The sequence below is a fragment of the Ambystoma mexicanum genome, chromosome 7q (assembly GCF_040938575.1).
Source record: "Ambystoma mexicanum isolate Mex_15411 chromosome 7q, UKY_AmexF1_1, whole genome shotgun sequence".
Taxonomy (NCBI): domain Eukaryota; kingdom Metazoa; phylum Chordata; class Amphibia; order Caudata; family Ambystomatidae; genus Ambystoma; species Ambystoma mexicanum.
Window position 1 is genome coordinate 555568275 of NC_090941.1, and position 19469 is coordinate 555587743.

The 19469-nt window shown below is 47.2% G+C and overlaps 1 protein-coding gene across 1 annotated transcript in view; it reads left to right on the forward strand.

Moving 5' to 3' along the window:
• The window catches only part of VWA8 (von Willebrand factor A domain containing 8), a 3012337-nt gene that overhangs the window by 1038221 nt on the left and 1954647 nt on the right, over nucleotides 1–19469 (forward strand). Inside the window, exon 15 of the mRNA XM_069639376.1 lies at nucleotides 3060–3228. Within this exon, the coding sequence (XP_069495477.1) occupies nucleotides 3060–3228 (169 nt within the window). The remainder of the gene's footprint in view (nucleotides 1–3059; nucleotides 3229–19469) is intronic.

A 19469-nucleotide genomic window follows, 5' to 3' on the forward strand; every position in this document is an offset into this window, starting at 1 on the left:
TTCTACTTTCCGAGTGTGTGAATACAGTACTCGAAACATACAGAACACGTTTTCTATACTCTCCGGTTTACCGAATTTGTAATTATATTCTCAAAAGTGAAACTCTGCCATAAGACAATGCTCAGTTGCTTGTTTTTTCTCCTGATGCGATCCCTGATTGGAAAGCGTGCTTTCCAGCATTGTATCCATGGGACTCCCTGATTCATCAAATGCGCCCTTTAAGTTGTTCTTTGATTTCCCGGGGTTTCAAGACAAAGCCTTAACAATGTTACTATACACAAAACCAGTGTCTAGTGAATGGACATGTTTTTCCATAAAAATGGAAATGAACTCTTTCAACTGGACCTGAACATTTGTTGAAGAGAGCTATACGCTCTATCAATTGGGGAGAGGTGCCTTCCCAGCACCCTGCAGAGTTTCACCAGGGGCAGGCATAAGGGTGTTAGGATTAACCTACACTAGTTAACTGGTGGATTAGGTAGGGTCTAGATCCACAGAACTTGCCTGCAGTGATAAACATAACTGTTCCTGCCATGTTATAGGGCCATTCTTAGCTGAGCAGGCTGAGTAATTATATCTAGCCTTTTAGCTAATGAATATGTCCCATTGTACCACTATCTTTTGTAACTAATAGAATATTATACACTGATTTTAAAAGTAATTTATAATCCTGTTGTTAAGGTCTGCTGAGGCTAGGGGTATCTTCCTATAGTACCGAAGTTGAATCTACTTTATTTTGTGCCAGGTGTGCCCATACTACCCCGCACTCACACTGTGAATAAGTCTGGACAGATCATCGTCAAATTGGCAGAGGATACATACAGTTTTGCTGCCCAATCGAGCCTATTTCTTTTTGACCAGGGGATTCTTCCCATACCATCCCCAGATTCAACATCTACTGGATCAGGAAGGTCCCTGGCCACGTGAGTCGCTAGCATGGTGGCCCCCTAAACCAGAGAGGGGACTTCCTCACACTCTCCTGCTCACCATCATCTCTCCTCTCCCCTCCCCCACATTCACGTCCCCTCACTGGTTTTCTTATGTTGCTATACAATCGTTACTCCTTTTACTCCATGACGTGTGTTCATTGGTATTTGCTTGTTCCCAACATGCAGCGTTCTACTCTTTATTCATATGTAGCCACTGTAAGGATCTCATGGTGACAACAGTAAAGACAGACACAAGTGATCACAGTTCAAGGGTGTTTATTAAATTGTAAATGCAGGGTGTTAAAACGCCTAACCTAAACCTAAATCTAAGATGGGAGCAAGCTTTGATGATCAAATGAAAAATAAGGCAGTCCTTGTGGCGTCGGGTCAAAATGAAAGGGCCTATACTAAGAAAAACCTATTGCCAATTCCTTAGAACTAATTACAAAAAGAGTGTGGGATAAGGGTTCAATAAAGAAAGAAGTGTTTGCAAATCCTAAATCAGGATGTGATTGCCAGTAGTTTCCCTTCCCCACGTTTTCAGCACAGGACAAGGTGGGACCTTGGAGCACAGCACATGCTCTAGCTTTCTCCGCACGAGCCGACAGTTCCATTCCAGCTATCAGGTTCTTCTATGTTTGAGTCTCTTGTCTTTGAAGGCCTGATGTATTCAACCACAAACAAACAAAAAGTTCCTTTCTCAATGGACTTTGGGTGAGGACGTTTCACCCCTGGATCTCCCTCGACCGGGCTCGGACCCACTTGACAAGGGGGACCATTCACTTCCCCTGGTCTTCCAATGCTTCTTACTTTCACAAGACTTAATGTCTTTTTAAACAGTTCACAACACTTTGTTCATGTACTAGTTTTCATCATGCAGGATTCATTTCCCATTCTTTCACAATCATCTGTCGGTCAAAGACTTTTGACGGTACAGAGGATTTTACAAGACCCTTGTTTAATCACTTTGACCTCTCTTCGCCTCTTCCCAAGGCCTTCTGGTTACGGTTGTCTATTATCATCGGGTAATTGCCCAGAGTTTCGTGCGTGAGCACCCACGTTGCGCCGGACACCTCTATTGTGGGTTTTCCCGCTGTTTCTCAATAGTTAATTTCAACCTTTCAAAGTTCAAATGTAGCTGCTTGCTACTTTTCGTTCAACAGGGTTCGATTTCTTAGCGACCCTCCCCTCGACTCACCGGCTGTGATGAACTGCTTGGCTTTCTTCTCCTTCGAGTCAAGGTTGGTAGCACAGAGACCAGAGTCTCTTCCCTGCTTGGTTATCAGCGGAGGAGGGTCTTGTGTACCGTAGACATCTGTTGCAATACACGCTGGCTATTGTTCTTGGTCTTAGGTGTCCATATGCGGAGGTTTCACAGGGATTGGTCGGAAAGGGCAAGGTTGCTTCTCTCCTTGTTACCCCCTCCATACATGTTGTGCTGTCTGCCTTGCTCATCCTGTGCTCTCGTGCTCCACCCTTTATCCCTGTGGGGAGGGGAAAGGGCCCTCAGGTCTGTGTGATTCTGGTCAATTGCCTGACTTTGCCTTACCCTTGTATCGGGACATGTCAGGTAAATGGCTCTAGTGTTAGTCCATTGTCTTTCGTGTTGTGCAAAAGTGTTTGTGTCAGAAAGGGGGAGGCAGTATTTTGGAATATCCTACGTGGTAGGATGGGGAAAATGTGTTGAAAGAAGAGGGATACCGCAGCTCACCCGTCGGTGTCCCACTCCCACTCCCACTCCCCAAGGAACCCCATCCAGGTGATCCTCCCTCACTGGTCCACCCCCAGGAACTGGATCCAATAGTGATGGCCATGTCCTGGCCACCTGGATGACCGATCCCCGGGGACTAGCTAGGGAGACACCTTCAGGTTTCTTACACCACAAAAGCTAAAATTCACTGACCTGTACACGATTTCTGAATGCTGATTTTATACCGTTAACTCCTGCTGTTCTTCTCTTAAAAACCAATACAGATGTGTTAAAAAAATGAAAGTAGAGTCCTCAAACCCCCTTTGTATGAGCTTATGTTCTAGTGACTTTTTCATGTTGTATCTCTGATGGGTGTTCAGATATTGTTTCAACAGAGGAGGCATTTTTAAGTAGTATAACCTATTTTTGTTTCATTGCAGGTCTGTTTTTCCCATTCACCCGTCATTCAGAATCATTTCTTTAGCCGAGCCACCTGTCATTGGGGGCAGTGCGCAGCAGTGGTTGGGCCCTGAGCTTCTAACTATGTTTCTTTTCCACACGGTTAAACCTCTAACCATGCATGAAGAGATTCAGATTATTCAGGGAATGGTAAGCATAATATGGAGTATTTTCCCCCTTTGTATACTTTGAGAGATGAATAAAATAAGTGCACTTAAAACATGTTTTTATTTCTTTTACAACACATCGACTTTCTTGCGAGCAATTATATTGTGGACTGTGCATACAGGACATCGCCCCAATGTGTTGCTATCTAATATGTAATAGCTTATTTGCGTAACCTTTATATATATATCCTACCATTGTGGACGTATAGCTTTAGGAAACACTATATATAATGATGTTCATGGCGAACTGTGCAGCTCCAAAAACGGGGGAAATGTAAGCAGTGATGCTATGAGTTGCAATAAACTAGCAAAAGGATCCTGTACTCCAACAACACTAGCAGGCCATCATTTATAGCCAGCTATAGGTAGTAGGCGTGACCGATCGCTAGTTGGAAAAACTGGGTTTGGCCCACAACCTTGCCAGAGTAAAAGTTATATATTGTCTATTTGTGAAATAAAGTCCCTCAAACCACACTTCAGAGTCTGGGAGTTTGTACTGCTATGTGTGACAATACAAAAAAGATTACTTGGAAATTCTTCTGTGGCACGATGAATCCTTACTAAAAAGAGCATGGGGGAATGACACACAGTTGAATTTTTACAAGTAGCTCTCCATCATATATGTAATGCACGAAGAGTCTGTGGGGGGCGTGGCCAGTTGTGATGTGAGGCGGACACGATCTTCGTGAGCTCCCTGCTTGATCCGGCACATTGTGATCCTGTGTGCGACAGAGGGATCTTCCTGAAGCGGAAGAGATCCCAGCAAACTCCTGGAGAGGGCGTCGTATCGCTTTTTTACTGCGAACGGAGGAGTATAACCAGAGAACGTGACCGTGACATACAAAGAGCCTGCAGAGTAACACCTCAGAGTCCCGAGAGATGGAGAAGACACAGAAAGCTCTGACTCACTACTGAAAGAGCCGGCTGACCCTCTGAGAACCTGAGAGTGGCACAGGCACAGCAGATGGAGAAATAAGCGGTATGAGCGAAATATTGCAGCCGCAGCTCGAGCAATGTCCCCACAGCGAGGAGGGCTGATAATACATGGAGGTCGGGAAAAGGAGGGGCGAAATAGAAATACTGAAGATCCTGTGAGATCACAACGAAGCGGGTCATATCAGCAAATCGGAGCAGTAACATTGCAGCTGTCTCCCACACACACCAAAGCTCAGCATGTCCGGGATGGAGAAATATGGAGATCTACAGCCCTGTCATTACCTGGTGGTGAACGGCGACCTGACAATGCGACAGTGCCCCAACATAGAGGCCTCACCGGCCCTCCCGATTGCACAAACGGTGGGAGAAGAGCCTGGAGCACGCATGGGTGACCACCCCTGAGATAATGCACAATTAGCTTAACGAAAGGCGGAAAAGAGACCTGACGGCCCACAGAGCCCCAGTGATTGTAGGCAAGGTGCGAAAGAGACAAAACAGGCTGATCACTGAGAAAAAGACTGGTCAACAATGAAGGCGAGATAGTGGAGTCGGAACCCCACATAGCCTGGGGGACACCAGATGATACAGGGAAGCAAACGCTACGGTCACAGTAGTACAACCAAAACCACCCATATAAACATCAGCGAGTGACAGCGCAGGCGAGAGCGCTCACCCAGGAGACCTCAAGATGTGTGGGGGGTGACTGTAACCAACGCCAGAGGACATACGAAGGTGCCAAGGTATCACACAAGGTTATTGGATCCTGAGTGGATCAATAATTGCAGAGATGCCTATATCCATGTCCAGACTCAAACAGGATGCAAGTGGGACAATTTAACCCCAGTACCTCCCGAATTACTGGAGAGACAAAACATACCGCCAGCAGGAAGAAAAGGAGCACACCCAGTGAAGAACCAGGCAAGAATAGAAACACCACAATCGCGACGCAACTATTGGAAGCCCGGATCCCCCACGAGAGAAATAACCACTGGGGCAAGGGAGATCAAGCAGCTCAGAGAAGAGAGGGCACAGACAACCATCCCAAATGTCAGAGGGGAGGAGGAAAAGAGTGACACCGCCTAAGCAGGCGACAATAGATACATATGCGAAGAAGAATCAACCAAAAACATATTCTATGCCCCCAGGAGATCGACAAGGTAGCAATGAACCGGAGCCCCAATATATGGCTGATTAAAATAACATCCTGGAAGTGATAGCGGCTATGCGCACGTCCATGGAGACCCACATAGGAGAAATAAAATGCAATGTGAGTCTTCTACGTCAAGACATACTCAACCTTGCCAGCAGAGTAGGAGAAACAGAGCAGAAACTAGATGACACAGCAACCACGACCAAAGAACTGCAGATACAGGAGTTAACAACTAGAGTGAGAATTCTACAGGAGAGAGCAGAAGACGCAGAAGGAAGGGCGCGGAGCAGTAACAGTAGGATCCTGGGATTACCAGGAGGGCCAGAAGGAAGAGACCCCACCGACTTTATTGAAAATCTACTCCTCCAAGAGATAGGACCTGGAGCCCTGTCACAAGGGTTCACAGTGGAAAGAGCCCACCGAGCCCTCATGTGGAAACCTCCCCCAGGACGACTCCCAAATCAGTACAACCACAAGGTCCACGAAAACATGGACCACATTCCATCTTTCCCTGATTAACTGGCCAGGACGCCCAGCCCTACACCCACATTCAGATGGAATGAGAGTGCTCTGTAGTACTCACCCACCAAACTCCTGAGATGTATCAGGAATCACTGGTGGGGTTGCCTCTATGGAATTGCACCGGTGGGCAACAAGTTGAATGTTATGTTAAAGTTCATTTGTTAATAACACAGTTAAGGAAATACCACGATCGAAGCGACTATATAAGATGCAACTTACAAAACAATTGAGGGTCAATATCACAATTGAGGTCAACTGGGAGGGCTACAGAGAGACTAGGAAAGACAAAAAAAAGGAGAACAGATTAAAATTCAGAAACTGCAGAGAGACCAAGGGCATGCGTTGGAGAGAACAAATATGTCCCAATTTAACACGGAGACACAGAGCGAAAAACCCACCATCTAAGAATGGGGACATAGAACCAACAATACACCCCAGATACCGGAAATCGTGAGAATCGCCACGTGGAACGTACAGGGCCTCAACAATTACATCAAAAGAATGAGAATGATGGCATACTTAAGCCGAAAAGCTATCCACATTGCCCTGCTCCAAGAAATACACTTACACACTTGACACCAGATAAGCAATCATGTATATTTAGCAAATGAAGAGGTAGCGGGTTCGGCTCGGCATATTCCAACTACGTTAGAGGAGCACTCATATGGATTGCCCCAGGAGTACCGCTCCAGATACTAAACACATACTCTGACCTAGAGGGGAGAGTAATATTAATACACAGATTCTTAGATAAGAAAGAAACCTGCATAATAAACACCTATGCGCCCAATCAGAATGTTGCAACATTCTACGGCTCATTGTACTCCATCCTGACCTCCTATAAAGGCATGCAATGGATTTGGGTAGGAGACTTTAATTGTATACTAGATTCAACCTTAGATCAGAGAGCTCATCCCGACCACTCCCCGCCCCATCTGAGGCATTGAAGACACTAGTGCGAGATCTGAAGCTCCAGCAAATATGGAGTTGGATACACTGGGACAGACGAGAATTCTCGTTCTTCTTGAGTGCACATAAGATATATACGAGAATTGATTGTCTTTACAGCGGAAGAACCTCTAGGGAGCATAGTGGGGGCCTCGTATGAAGGTAGAACATTATCTGTCAACTCACCCATGATAGTAGAATGGACAATCACTGACCACCCAGCACCTATTCCCACATGGAAACTAAGGGCAGAATCACTGCGAGACAGTAGCTTTAGAGAGGAACTGAGACTCCAAGTGGACAATGTTTTGAGCACAACATGGGGAGTGTTAAGGATACACGAATGGTATTGGAAGCTTTTAAAGTAGTAATACGAGGGGCTGCCATAGCTAAGGAGGATGGAGTCCAAAAGGACCAGGTAAACCAAATAACCGCAGTAGAGGCCGAGATCAAAAAACTGGAAGGAGCGGAATCAATAGGAAAAAAAAAAGAATGCACCCTCATAGAGTTGAGACAAAAGTGCATAGAACAATGGGAACATCTGGGCAACTTTAGCTTTGCAAAATATACAGAACAAATACACACGCAGGGTGATAAGCCAGGCAGACCTCTGGCCGGGCTGGTCCAGGGCCAGAACACCAGGGAGGAGGCGGTGGAGATAGCAGATGAGTGCAGAATATTTGGAGATTGCAGGTAGAGATCAATAACACCTTTAGGGACTTCTACAGTAGATTATACGAACATAATACACAACCCAAAGAAGCAGAAATAAGAAAAATCCTAGAAGACATAAGTCTACCTGTACTGACGGTCGAACAGAGAGAGACGCTTGATGCCTCTTTCGATATAGATGCAATACAAGGGGTTATCACTGCACTACCCACAGGAAAAAACCCAGGAAGCGACGGGCTTCCGGCGGAATTGTATAAATAGTACACTGATCTAATAGCCCTGAAATTACTTTTAGCCCTTGAAAAGGCATACGAGATTGGTGCAATACCTGATACGATGGAACAAGCAGTGATACTCCCTATCCTAAAACCCGGAAAAGATAAAACATTATGCAAATCCTATAGGCCAATAGCGCTTATTAATCAGAACACCAAAATCTTCCCGGCAGTACTAGCAGAGAGACTTAAACATGTAATCAGCAATTATAGGTTACTATATGGGGATGAGGCAGGAAGTGGTCACGCAACGAAAACAGAAACACTGGAGGATATGGGACTGCCCAAGATAAGCGCTGAGGAAAGAGAGGAGTTGGATGCACCCATTACTTTGGAGGAGTTAGAAGAGGTGGTGAGGCAGCTGCCCACTAGTAAGACTCCGGGGGCTGATGGACTCCCAAGTGAATTTTATAAAGTATATAAAGAAGAGGTGCTCCCCCCAATGTTAGAAATGTTAAATGAAGCATTTGAGGTGGGAAGACTGCCAGAGTCACTTAGAGAAGTGATCATAATACCGCTTCCCAAACCCAACAAGCCTGGGCATAGCTGTTGTTCCTATAGACCTTTGTCGATGTTGAACCAGGACTGCAAGATACTGCCGGCTGTTTTGGCAAATAGACTGAGGAGAGTTATAGGTAAACTAATACACCCCGACCAGACGGGCTATGTCCCGCATAGGAATATAACTAATAATCATAGACGACTCCAACGGGTTATTGAGTTTGGGAGCGGGAACTGGGTCGAAATGGCAATTGTGTCTTTGGACGCAGTAAAGGCCTTCGACTCGGTCAAGTGACCATGGCCACTGGCGGCCCTGGCGGGCTATGGGATGGGGCCTGGATATATACAATGGGCGAAGATGCTATATAGTGAACCGCTGGCCAGAGTTAGAACGGGAACGGTGATATCAGAGAGATGGCAACTCCATAGAGGCACCAGACAGGGATGTCCATGGTCTCCAATGCTCTATATATTGGCCCTGGAACCACTAGCAATATACCTGAGACAACAATATGATATCATAGGTATAGCTGTGGGAGGGGAACGGCATTTGATCTCCTTATATGCAGACGATGTGTTAGTGTAATTGCGGCACCCGGAGGAAAATCTCCAATACATTTTAGAAGTGATGGAGAGATATGCGGGGTTGTCTGGTATTGCGGTGAATCCTCAGAAATCTAGCATTTTCCCATTAGGCGGTTACAGCGGGATTCCAGTGGAACGGTTACCAGTGTTACAGATACCATGGGCGGTTAGTACTTTTCGTTATCTTGGGATAGACGTGTACCACACAGTGGAGGAGGAGCATAGGCACAACATGGAGGTAGCCATGAAGAAAATCGAGAATTGCATGAGATTTTGGGTGAAGTTGCCCCGAGCAATGATGGGACGTGGAGCAATGTTAAAGATGGTGGTCCTACCTAGGCTCCTGCACTATTTTGGGAATATACCATACCTGATACCCAAGAGGTTCTTCATTAAACTGAACAGTATGTGCAGGGACTTCTTGTGGCATAGTACGTGAAATAGAGTGGCACTATGGAAGCTACAGAACTTTTATGAAAATGGCGGGATACAACTGCCTAATTATGAGGTCTATTATGTAGCAAGCCAACTGCAGTATATCGCTAAATGGCTCTCAGATGAAATGACCCCCGAATCCAGGTTGTTTGGACAAGACTGTGCCCCATTTTACTTACGAGAGATGATCTGGTTGCCCAAGACGGAAATGGAAGGGCGCCCCAAGATGATGATGCTTGGGTGGAAGATGTGGTGCCGGTCATGCCAGATGATGCAGAACCCATTCCCATGTTCCCCGCAGGTACCACTAGTTGCACTGGCAGGGGGAGAAGAGCAGCTAAGGATGATAATCAGGAACCACTGGGAATCGGTTGGGCTAGTAACAATGGGTGATATCTGGCGAGAGGGGACCATCACAGATTTTGAAGCGCTTGGGGAGGAAATGGGGTTACACACGGGCCAGTATATTACGCATCACAGAATGGTGCAGAGAATAAGAAGAACATGGCCCAAAACGGTATAGACTAAATGGACTATACGAGATGAGGATGTCTAAGGTTGGGAAGGAATTAACACAATTGAGACTAGACTGGGAAGCGGAAGTAGGAGCCCAGATGGAGGACGGGATGTGCGAACGTGCCCAGGGGTACCATAAAAAGGTGTTGAGGAATGCGAGATTGAAATAGATACAACTGTATACTACGCATAGGGCATATATGACACCCCAGAGGATATCTAGGTTTGAAAATGCAGGACAACAAGCATGTCCCAAATGTGATGAAGAAAAGGCTGGCATGGTACACATGTTTTGGTCATGCCCGGTTATTGAGCGCTTCTGGGGTGAAGTAGCGCAGAAACTAGCGGAGAGGGGGGTCAAGATTGTGGTGGATACAGCGTGGGCCTGTTTGTTGGGGGGAATGCCCAGAAGCATGTGAGTAAATCGAAAGATCTAGCATATGTGCTGGCAAAAAGGAGAATTGCCATGGGATGGAAGACATGCCACAGACCACGGGTGGAGGTGTGGTGGAAAGAGTTGCAGAAATGGGCAGATGCAGAAACCATGGTACGGCAAGAAGCGAGCAATGTAGGGGGAGAGGAGGAGGCGGGGACCCTGATGGCCTAGAAATTATTAATAGCGGAGTTGTTTGGGTCAATACAAGACCCGGCAGAACCCATGGAAGGGGAGACCCTACCACAAGATGCAGGAACGGAATGATAAAAGTAATAGGCTCGGAATGGGGGGTGGGATAAAGGGAGCAGTGACCGGAATTAAGTGATGTATAACTGAGCTGCTGATATGTGCACTGCATGTTTGGTTTGTATTGTTTGTTTGAATAAACCAATACAAATTGTTTAAAAAAAAAAAAAAAGTATCAGCACAGGGAAACATATATCATACTCATCCCGATACGCAGAGGTGCTAAGCAGGGCTGCCCCTTGTCGCCCTTATTATAAATCTTAGCACTTGAACCTCTAGCGATATATATGAGAAAATCATTTATAGACACTGGGCAAAAAATAGATGGAACCCTGCACATAATATTCCTCTACGCAGACGATATGCTGCTATATATAAATCATCCACAGGACAATCTAGAGACATACCTGAAAGTATTTACATAGCTGTCAGAGATATCAGTTAGCAGGAACAAATCCTGCCTGTTCCCCCTGACAGGCTGGGCAGGTACGGCAGAAGACTGACTCCCCCGCCTTGGCCTCCAGTGGAATCCACACACATTTCGCTACCTAGGCATAAACATATGTCATGACATAAAGGACACTCACACCACAAACACGCGAAGAGCAAAGAAGGGTCTAGAGGCATCCACATAATTTTGGGAAAAATGACCCCTGTCCGTGATTGGAAGAATATCATTGGTGAAAATTATAGCTCTCACCCAACTACTATATCACTTCATTAATGTACCATACCTCATACAGAGAACCTATTTTAGGGAGTTGAACTCAGTACTAAGCAGCTTTATATGGGGAAAAGGCCAGAAGAAAATTGCCATGGAAGTACTAAGCAGAGACTGTTCGGAAGGAGGCATGCGCCTCCCGAACTTTGAGCTATACTACTTTGCTAGCCAACACGCTACGTGTTTGTGTTGTCCTGCTGACACAGAAATCATTGAACACACCCTGATGAATGCTAACAAAGCCCCCTACCTCCTTAAAGAAGTGTTGTGGCTTGAGGAAAATGGAATTGAACAGCCCCCATCGCCCCTACATCTAGGGAAGCAGATATGGGAAAGAACAAAGAGGATATTAAAGGTAGAAGAACCACATTCCCCCCCAGATTCCATTGGCTGCCCTACATGGAATCAACAAAGAACATCTCAAGCAAAGCAGAACATACTGGGAAGACAAATGACTGATTACGGTAGGAGACCTCGCCCCCATGGTAAAAGCACTGGAGTTCCAAAACCTAGTCAAAACACGTGAAATACCCCAAGGCCAATATATAACCAACTTATTCAGACTCATAAGACACCTGAAAATCAGATGGCCATCCCAAGGCTCTAGAAACTGAGAACCCAGTACTGGGACTGTTATATGATTTGTCCGAGGGAGGTCATATGGTCTCCAGAATATACCAGGCGCTTTTGGAGGAGATACCCAAAAATCTACATAAAGGAAACCTCCCATGGGAAGCAGAAATAGGAAGAGAAATTACAGAAAAGGAGTGGTCTAAAGCATTGCTATACCCCAAACAGATCTTGAGAAACGCCAGGCTGAAACAGCTAAAACTCTACATACTTCATAGAGCATACATGACACCTGGGAAGATATCACAGTTCGCAGGAGCCAAGTGTATTGAGTTGCCCAAGATGCAGAGAAGATAAGGCAGGCATGGGACATATGTTCTGGTCTTGCCCAACGACCCAGACATACTGGCAAGATATTGAACAGCGCCTACGGAGGAATGGAATAAAGAGCCAAGAATGGTCAGCCGAAGCCTGCCCATTAGGGCTATATAAATACCCAGGGAAGGACAGAGCAATGAGAAGAATGATGGACCTATCATGGGCACTTGCCAAACGGCGAATAGCGATGACGTGGAAAACCAAAGAGGGACCGAACGTAGAGGCATGTTGGAAAGATTTGAAAAGGTGGGCCATGGCAGAGATGGCAGTGTGGTATGAAGCACTGGGAATGGGAAGAAGAGAAAGCTCAGTAGACATCACATCATGGAACGTACTTGTGCAAGAACTGTTCACCTTGCCAAACGGCGAATAGCGATGACGTGGAAAACCAAAGAGGGACCGAACGTAGAGGCATGTTGGAAAGATTTGAAAAGGTGGGCCATGGCAGAGACGGCAGTGTGGTATGAAGCACTGGGAATGGGAAGAAGAGAAAGCTCAGTAGACATCACATCATGGAACGTACTTGTGCAAGAACTGTTCACCTTGCCGGATGACAAACCCCCCTGAATATGGCGATCTGTGAAAAGAATGGCAAAAAATCTAAAGAAAAAGAGCAAGACTAACATCCGGCATCCCACGCTTACTTAATGGACAGTGGACCCAAGGAACTTGTAACCTTATACGGATATAGATCGTGGACACAGTTACTGTTCATGTTGGGGTTAGACAGGGTAGACGGGAGAGGGTGCGGGAGTGGATATGACAGTTGCTATATATCTGAACACTGATTAAAGATGTTGAATTACACTTGTGAAACTTTAATCAAAAATATTTAAAATATATATATATATTTCTGAGGCTTGTGGAATCTGCTTAGATCACATGCTGTGCATAGGCCGACATCTAGTGGAAGCTGCGGAGTATTACAGTTTGTTTTTCGAAGTCGAAAAATGGGCGTCGACACAGGGCGTGCCAGTAATACTATCCCTAGTGTGACGTCCCCTGTACCCATGATCCCTCACGCGTCTAGGATCCCCAGATTGTTTTTTTCCGCCATTCTGGTCGGAAGCACTTCATCGGAGTTCCCTGGCTTTGCCATATTTTCACTCTAAACTAATTCTAATTTGCCCCGTTTGGCCAACCTTTCGTCGATCAACATCTCGACGCCGAACCGGGGAGGAGATCAACGTCGAATACCCGACGGATTGGGCCTTGAGGCTTCCGCCTCGGCTCGGGCCTGGGCCGCTGGCCTCGGCCCTACAAGTAGGGAGAGTGGGGGTGGTACACTTCCACACTCGACACCTTATTACCTACACACACTTGCCCGCTGCCCACAGGCGCGTATGGAGGGTACGCCCTTTCAGTTTTGCCCCAAGTGTAATAAGAAATACCCTTGGGTAGATAAGCACGCTACGTGCAACCTTTGCCTACCCAGAGACCACCCCGAGACGGGTTGCAGGGCCTGTAGCAGGTTTAAGGCAAAAACTCTTAAGGACCGCTCCACCAAGCGTTGGGCCCACCACGCCAAGCTAGCAGCTATGGAGGCGGAGGGTACCTTCAGCGACGGCAGCGACGCCGAACTTTCGGACGGCGAGGGCACCAAGGCGTCGAAGGACAGCCGAACGCACGTCCCCGGCCTCGGAAGGTCGTCCGTCCCGGCGACTATGGGGAAGTCCCCCGGCGACAAAAGCGTTACACATACACACGCTAAACACAAAAGATCCACCCGAGATTCGACGTCGTCGAAACCTCGGAAAGAGGCACAGAAGGAGCGGTCCGAAAGGACGTCCTCTGGGCGGTCCCGGTCGAGGTCGCCGCACGACGTCAGGCAAGCCTCCACACTTGCACAGAGTGCCTCGACAATTAATATCCCGGAAGATCAATCGTCCGGAGACGAACACGACTTCCACCCCCAGACTGCACCCCAGGAAAAGGGTACATCACTTGGGAGTAAAGAGGGGCCAGTTTCGAAGGCTAGTTCGGAAGACAGGGATTCCACCTCCGATCCTCGACGCCAGGCGTCGAAAGATAAGGGAAAGGGGAAACACACTTCCACCCACGGGGAAGGGGGTAAACAGCAAAGGAAACAACCCTTGCAGTCCTCCACTACAAAAGAACTGACCAAGTCTTCTCAGGGCCAATCCATAGAAAGTCCCAGCAAGGTCACCCCAAGCTCAAAACTCTGGTCATGCGAGGACATTGACAGAGTAATGTCAAGGATGTCTTCCTTGGCGAATTTTTTCGAAAGACACCCTGAACAACTCCTAGCTTTAAACCCTCAGGAAGATTCTCCCTCAGGGTCAAGGGACCCTATCCCCTCAAATAAAAGACCCCGGGTCGAGACACCATTTAGGCCTTTAGACCCCATCGAGGTCCAACCCTATTCTTACCTCTTCCCTACAGACCAAGGAAACTCTTCCCTTATAGAAGGTCAGGAAATTGACACGCCGGAAGATCCAGCAGGATCAGATTATTACGGCGAAGACGAAGACGAGGATGAGCCAGAAAATAGTCCAGATATTTTCAGAATGGACTCACCAGTCGAAAGGGAAGCCCCAGTGTCTGACTCCCCAATAGATAATCAGCCCCTCCTGAATGAACTGCTCTTTCGGGCAGCTAACCACTTCCACATAGACACACAAGGTGTCCAGGAAGAAAGGGACTTTGCGGAAGAACTAATAGGGGAAAGGAAGCCAGTAGCCCAGACCATTCCCATCCTAAAATCTGTTCAACGCAGAATAACACCATCCCTTGTCAACCCAAACCTGACAAGACCTGTAAATCCGAGAGTGGAGAAGCTGTTTAAAGCAGCCCAGTCGGACCCCCTATATATTAGAGGTCAACTTAAGCCAGACTCTCTAGTAGTAACCAACACCCGCAAAAGAGCTGGTACACCATTATCTTCCTCTGAGGCTCCCCCCGACAAAGAAAGTAAAAAACGTTATGGTTTTGGCAGGAAAGTAGCTTCCACGGCAGCCTACCAAGCCAGAATCGCGAATTCCACCACACTGTTGGCTAGCTACAACTGTCACCAGTGGGAAGAAGTGGCAGCACTAATAGACTCTGCTCCCGAACCCCTTAAAAGCCAGCTAGCTCGCATTTGTGCGGAAGGAAGGAACGTGTCAGGCTGCACTGTAAAAGCAACTCTGGACGCCGCTGACAATGCGGGTAGACTTATAGCAGAGGGGACTGTCATCAAAAGGCATGCTTGGTTGAGGCAGTCGGGATTCAAAGCAGAAACACAAGCTGCGCTCTTAGACAAACCAGTGGAAAGTGATCTCCTGTTTGGGAAGGCAGTCGAGGACGCTCTAAAAAACGCTAAGGAAGAATTCGACACCCTCAAATCCCTTGGCCAGTTAACTACCAAACCACCTAACCAAAGAGGGAATGGCAATTTTCGTCGCCCCCGCGGCCAAAATTCCAATAGAGGAAATAGCTACTCCCACACCCAGGGTACACAGTGGAACACCAGCTCACAACAGTCTACCCAGGCGTATGGTAGGGGTAGTAAAAGAGGACGTGGTAGAGGCAGAGGCAGCCCCAGTAAAGGAGGAGGCACGCCTCCACCAAAGCAGTGACGCTCAGTTCAGGGTCCCTTCCCATGCAACCCCAGTAGGGGGACGAATATCAAGTTTCACCCAGGCATGGGAAGGGATAACATCCGACAGATGGGTGCTGTCAACAGTATCCAATGGGTACTGCATAGAACTACTGCAACGTCCCCTAAACCATCCTCCAAGACAAAAAGTCCACTCTTTACAACATCAGAAGATCCTCCTCGAGGAGATCGCCTTTCTGCTAGAAAAGGACGCGATAGAACTCGTCCCGGGACACCAGGTAAACAAGGGTATCTATTCAACTTACTTCCTTGTGCCAAAGAAAGATTTAACAATGCGCCCAGTTTTAGACTTACGGCCTGCCAACAAGTATGTCAAGCCCCAAAAATTCCGTATGACCACACTACAAGAGGTAATCCCACTCCTAAAAAAGGGGGATTACATGGCAACCTTGGATATGAAAGATGCCTATTTTCATATTTCCATGCTCCCGGCGCACAGAAAATACTTGCGCTTCAAGGTGGACAGTCGCCACTACCAATTCAAGGTACTGCCCTTCGGGATAGCTTCTGCACCAAGGGTATTCACCAAGGTACTGGCGGTGGCAGCTGCACACCTACGCAGGGAGGCAATCCCAGTGTACCCTTATCTGGACGACTGGCTCATAACGGGGGAAACCCCAGGAATCTGCAGGTCAAACATTCAGAGGACCATCGACCTCCTCCACGAATTAGGCTTCTCCATCAACGAGAAAAAGTCAAGTCTGGTGCCAAGCACCTCAAAACAGTTTCTAGGAGCTATCCTAGATACTCAGAAAGGATTGACCTTCCCTTCGGAAGAAAGAATTCGGAACATACTTCTGCAAATTCCGCATTATCAGTCAGGTCAACAGATAACAGTACGCAAAGCTATGCGGTTACTCGGCATGATGGCGTCATGCATTTACCTGGTCCCCCACGCGCGTCTGCGCATGCGTCCCATGCAGGAATGGTTGGCGAAACAGTGGTCTCAGGCAAGTGGTCAGTGGGACGATCTAGTGGTCGTTTCGCCAACACTCGTACAGAACCTACACTGGTGGACAAGAGAGAATCTCGCAAAGGGGAAACCCTTTTACGATCCCGAAGTACAGGCAGTGGTAACTACAGATGCATGCCTGACGGGGTGGGGAGCTCACCATCTCCACCACACAGCTCAGGGTCTCTGGTCTCACTCAGTAGCCAAGAACCACATCAATCTGCTAGAGCTTCTGGCAGTATTCCGAGCGCTGCAGGCGTTCGAGCCCCATCTACTAAACTTGTCGGTGCAGATCAGGACGGACAGCACGACAGCCATGTTCTATCTGAACAAGCAAGGAGGGACTCGTTCGCCAAATCTGTCCAAGCTTGCCCAGAAAATATGGAGATGGGCACTCAGACGGAACATCTTCCTGTCATCGCAACATGTTCCAGGGGAGCTCAATTCCCTAGCGGATGCTCTAAGCAGAGACTCCCTCCCAGAAGAACACGAATGGGTCCTTCACAAAGACGTAGTAGAAGATCTCTTCTCTCAGTGGGGTTTCCCCACTATAGACCTATTCGCCACAAGCGAAAACAAACAATGCCCAGGATTTGCATCCAGGTTCCCACAACCGGACTCCCAGGGGAATGCCCTGTGGATGAACTGGTCAGGGATGTTTGCGTACGCTTTCCCACCAACTCCTCTCATCAGGAAGGTGGTGTACAAGATGAACAAGGAATCGATGACGCTCATCCTAGTTGCTCCCATGTGGGCGAGACAACCATGGTTTCCACACCTACGCAGGATGGCGGTATGCGAGCCCATCAGACTCCCAGCCTGGTACAACCTTCTGTCCCAGCAACAAGGTCAAACAGTGCATCAGGAACCCAACTCTATGAACCTAGCAGCATGGCTCCTGAAGTCATAGAGTTTGGACATCTCAAATTACCACAGAGGTGTATGGACATTCTAAAAGAGTCTAGGAAACCAAATACAAGGCACTGTTACTTTGACAAGTGGAAAAGATTCGTTATCTGGTGCCAGAGTAAACAAATCAACCCGGTTGATTGCACTCCTTCCAACGTTGTAACATACATGCTCCACCTGCTGGATGCAGGGTTGGTTTTTTAACTCTCTGAAAGTACACCTGGCAGCCCTCTCAGCCTACACCACATCCCATAACAAGGTTTCGTGGTGGAAAGTACCAGTGGTTAAAGCCTTCATGGAAGGAGTAAAGAGACTTCACCCTCCTATCTCGAACCCACCGCCAGGATGGGATCTCAATGTGGTGCTATCTAAGCTCATGGGGCCCCCCTTCGAACCCATGCATAAAAGTAGTCTCAAACACCTGACTTATAAAACGGCCTTCTTAGTAGCCATTACCTCCATAAGAAGGGTCAGTGAAATTCAGGCTCTGTCAGTGCAAGATCCTTTCTTTACTATCCACAAGGACAAACTGGTTTTACGCACACACCCTAGATTCTCACCAAAATTCATATCCAAGTTCCATGTAAACCAGTCCATCGAGCTTCCGGCTTTCTTCCAAAACCCACAAAGCTCAGCTGAGGTGAAACTACACACCCTAGATGTGCGTAGGGCGGTCTTATACTATGTAAATAAAACCAGACCGCTAAGGAAAACAGATCAACTGTTTGTCTCCGTAGCTACAGGCAGAGAGGGGGATCGCGTCTCTAAGGGCGCTATCTCAAAGTGGATTATCAACTGTATACAGCTGTGTTACTCTCTTTCTGAAAAAACTCTGCCTTTTACGCCAAGGGCCCACTCTACCAGAGGCATTGGGGCCACTCTGGCTTTCATTGCAAATGTTCCCCTTGACACCATTTGCAAAGCAGCTACTTGGAGCTCTATTCACACTTTTACTCAGCATTACTGCATTGACACTCATTCCAAGGCAGATACACAAGTGGGACAAGCGGTTCTAAGACACCTGTTTGCTCATGACCCTTCTCACATCCCACCTCCTTCTTCTGGTACTGCTCGCTAATCTATGCACAGCATGTGATCTAAGCAGATTCCACAAGCCTCAGAAGGGATACATTACTCACCGTAATCGTATTTCTGATGCTTGTATCTGCTTAGATTCACATGCGACCCACCCTTCCTCCCCTCCGAGAGAAGGCGCATGGTTGCTTGTAGTCTTACCTTTCTGTCTATCTGCTTGGACTATCTGTACTCACGCTACTCCTCATGCTACCTCATGTCAGGAAAAACACAATCTGGGGATCCTAGACGCGTGAGGGATCATGGGTACAGGGGACGTCACACTAGGGATAGTATTACTGGCACGCCCTGTGTCGACGCCCATTTTTCGACTTCGAAAAACAAACTGTAATACTCCGCAGCTTCCACTAGATGTCGGCCTATGCACAGCATGTGAATCTAAGCAGATACAAGCATCAGAAATACGATTACGGTGAGTAATGTATCCCATATATATATAGTCCATAACCCATAGGGTTATGAAAGTTCTCTTTTCTGCACATGAGAAATACATTTTTTAAGAATATGCCATTTGAATACATTACATTGGGCCTCATTATAAATTGGCTGGTGTGGAATTAACGCGCCAGTAATTACATATTCAAATGGATTGTGTCCTCTAACGTATTCCACATTTTATGTCAAAGATATGGAATACGTTGGAACAACATCCAGTCGAAAGAACGTTACCAGTTGATAAGTAACTTGTTCTACCGACATGTTTCCACACTGCAAGTTCCGACACAACCTACTGGCAAAAATCAACACTATTACTGGTG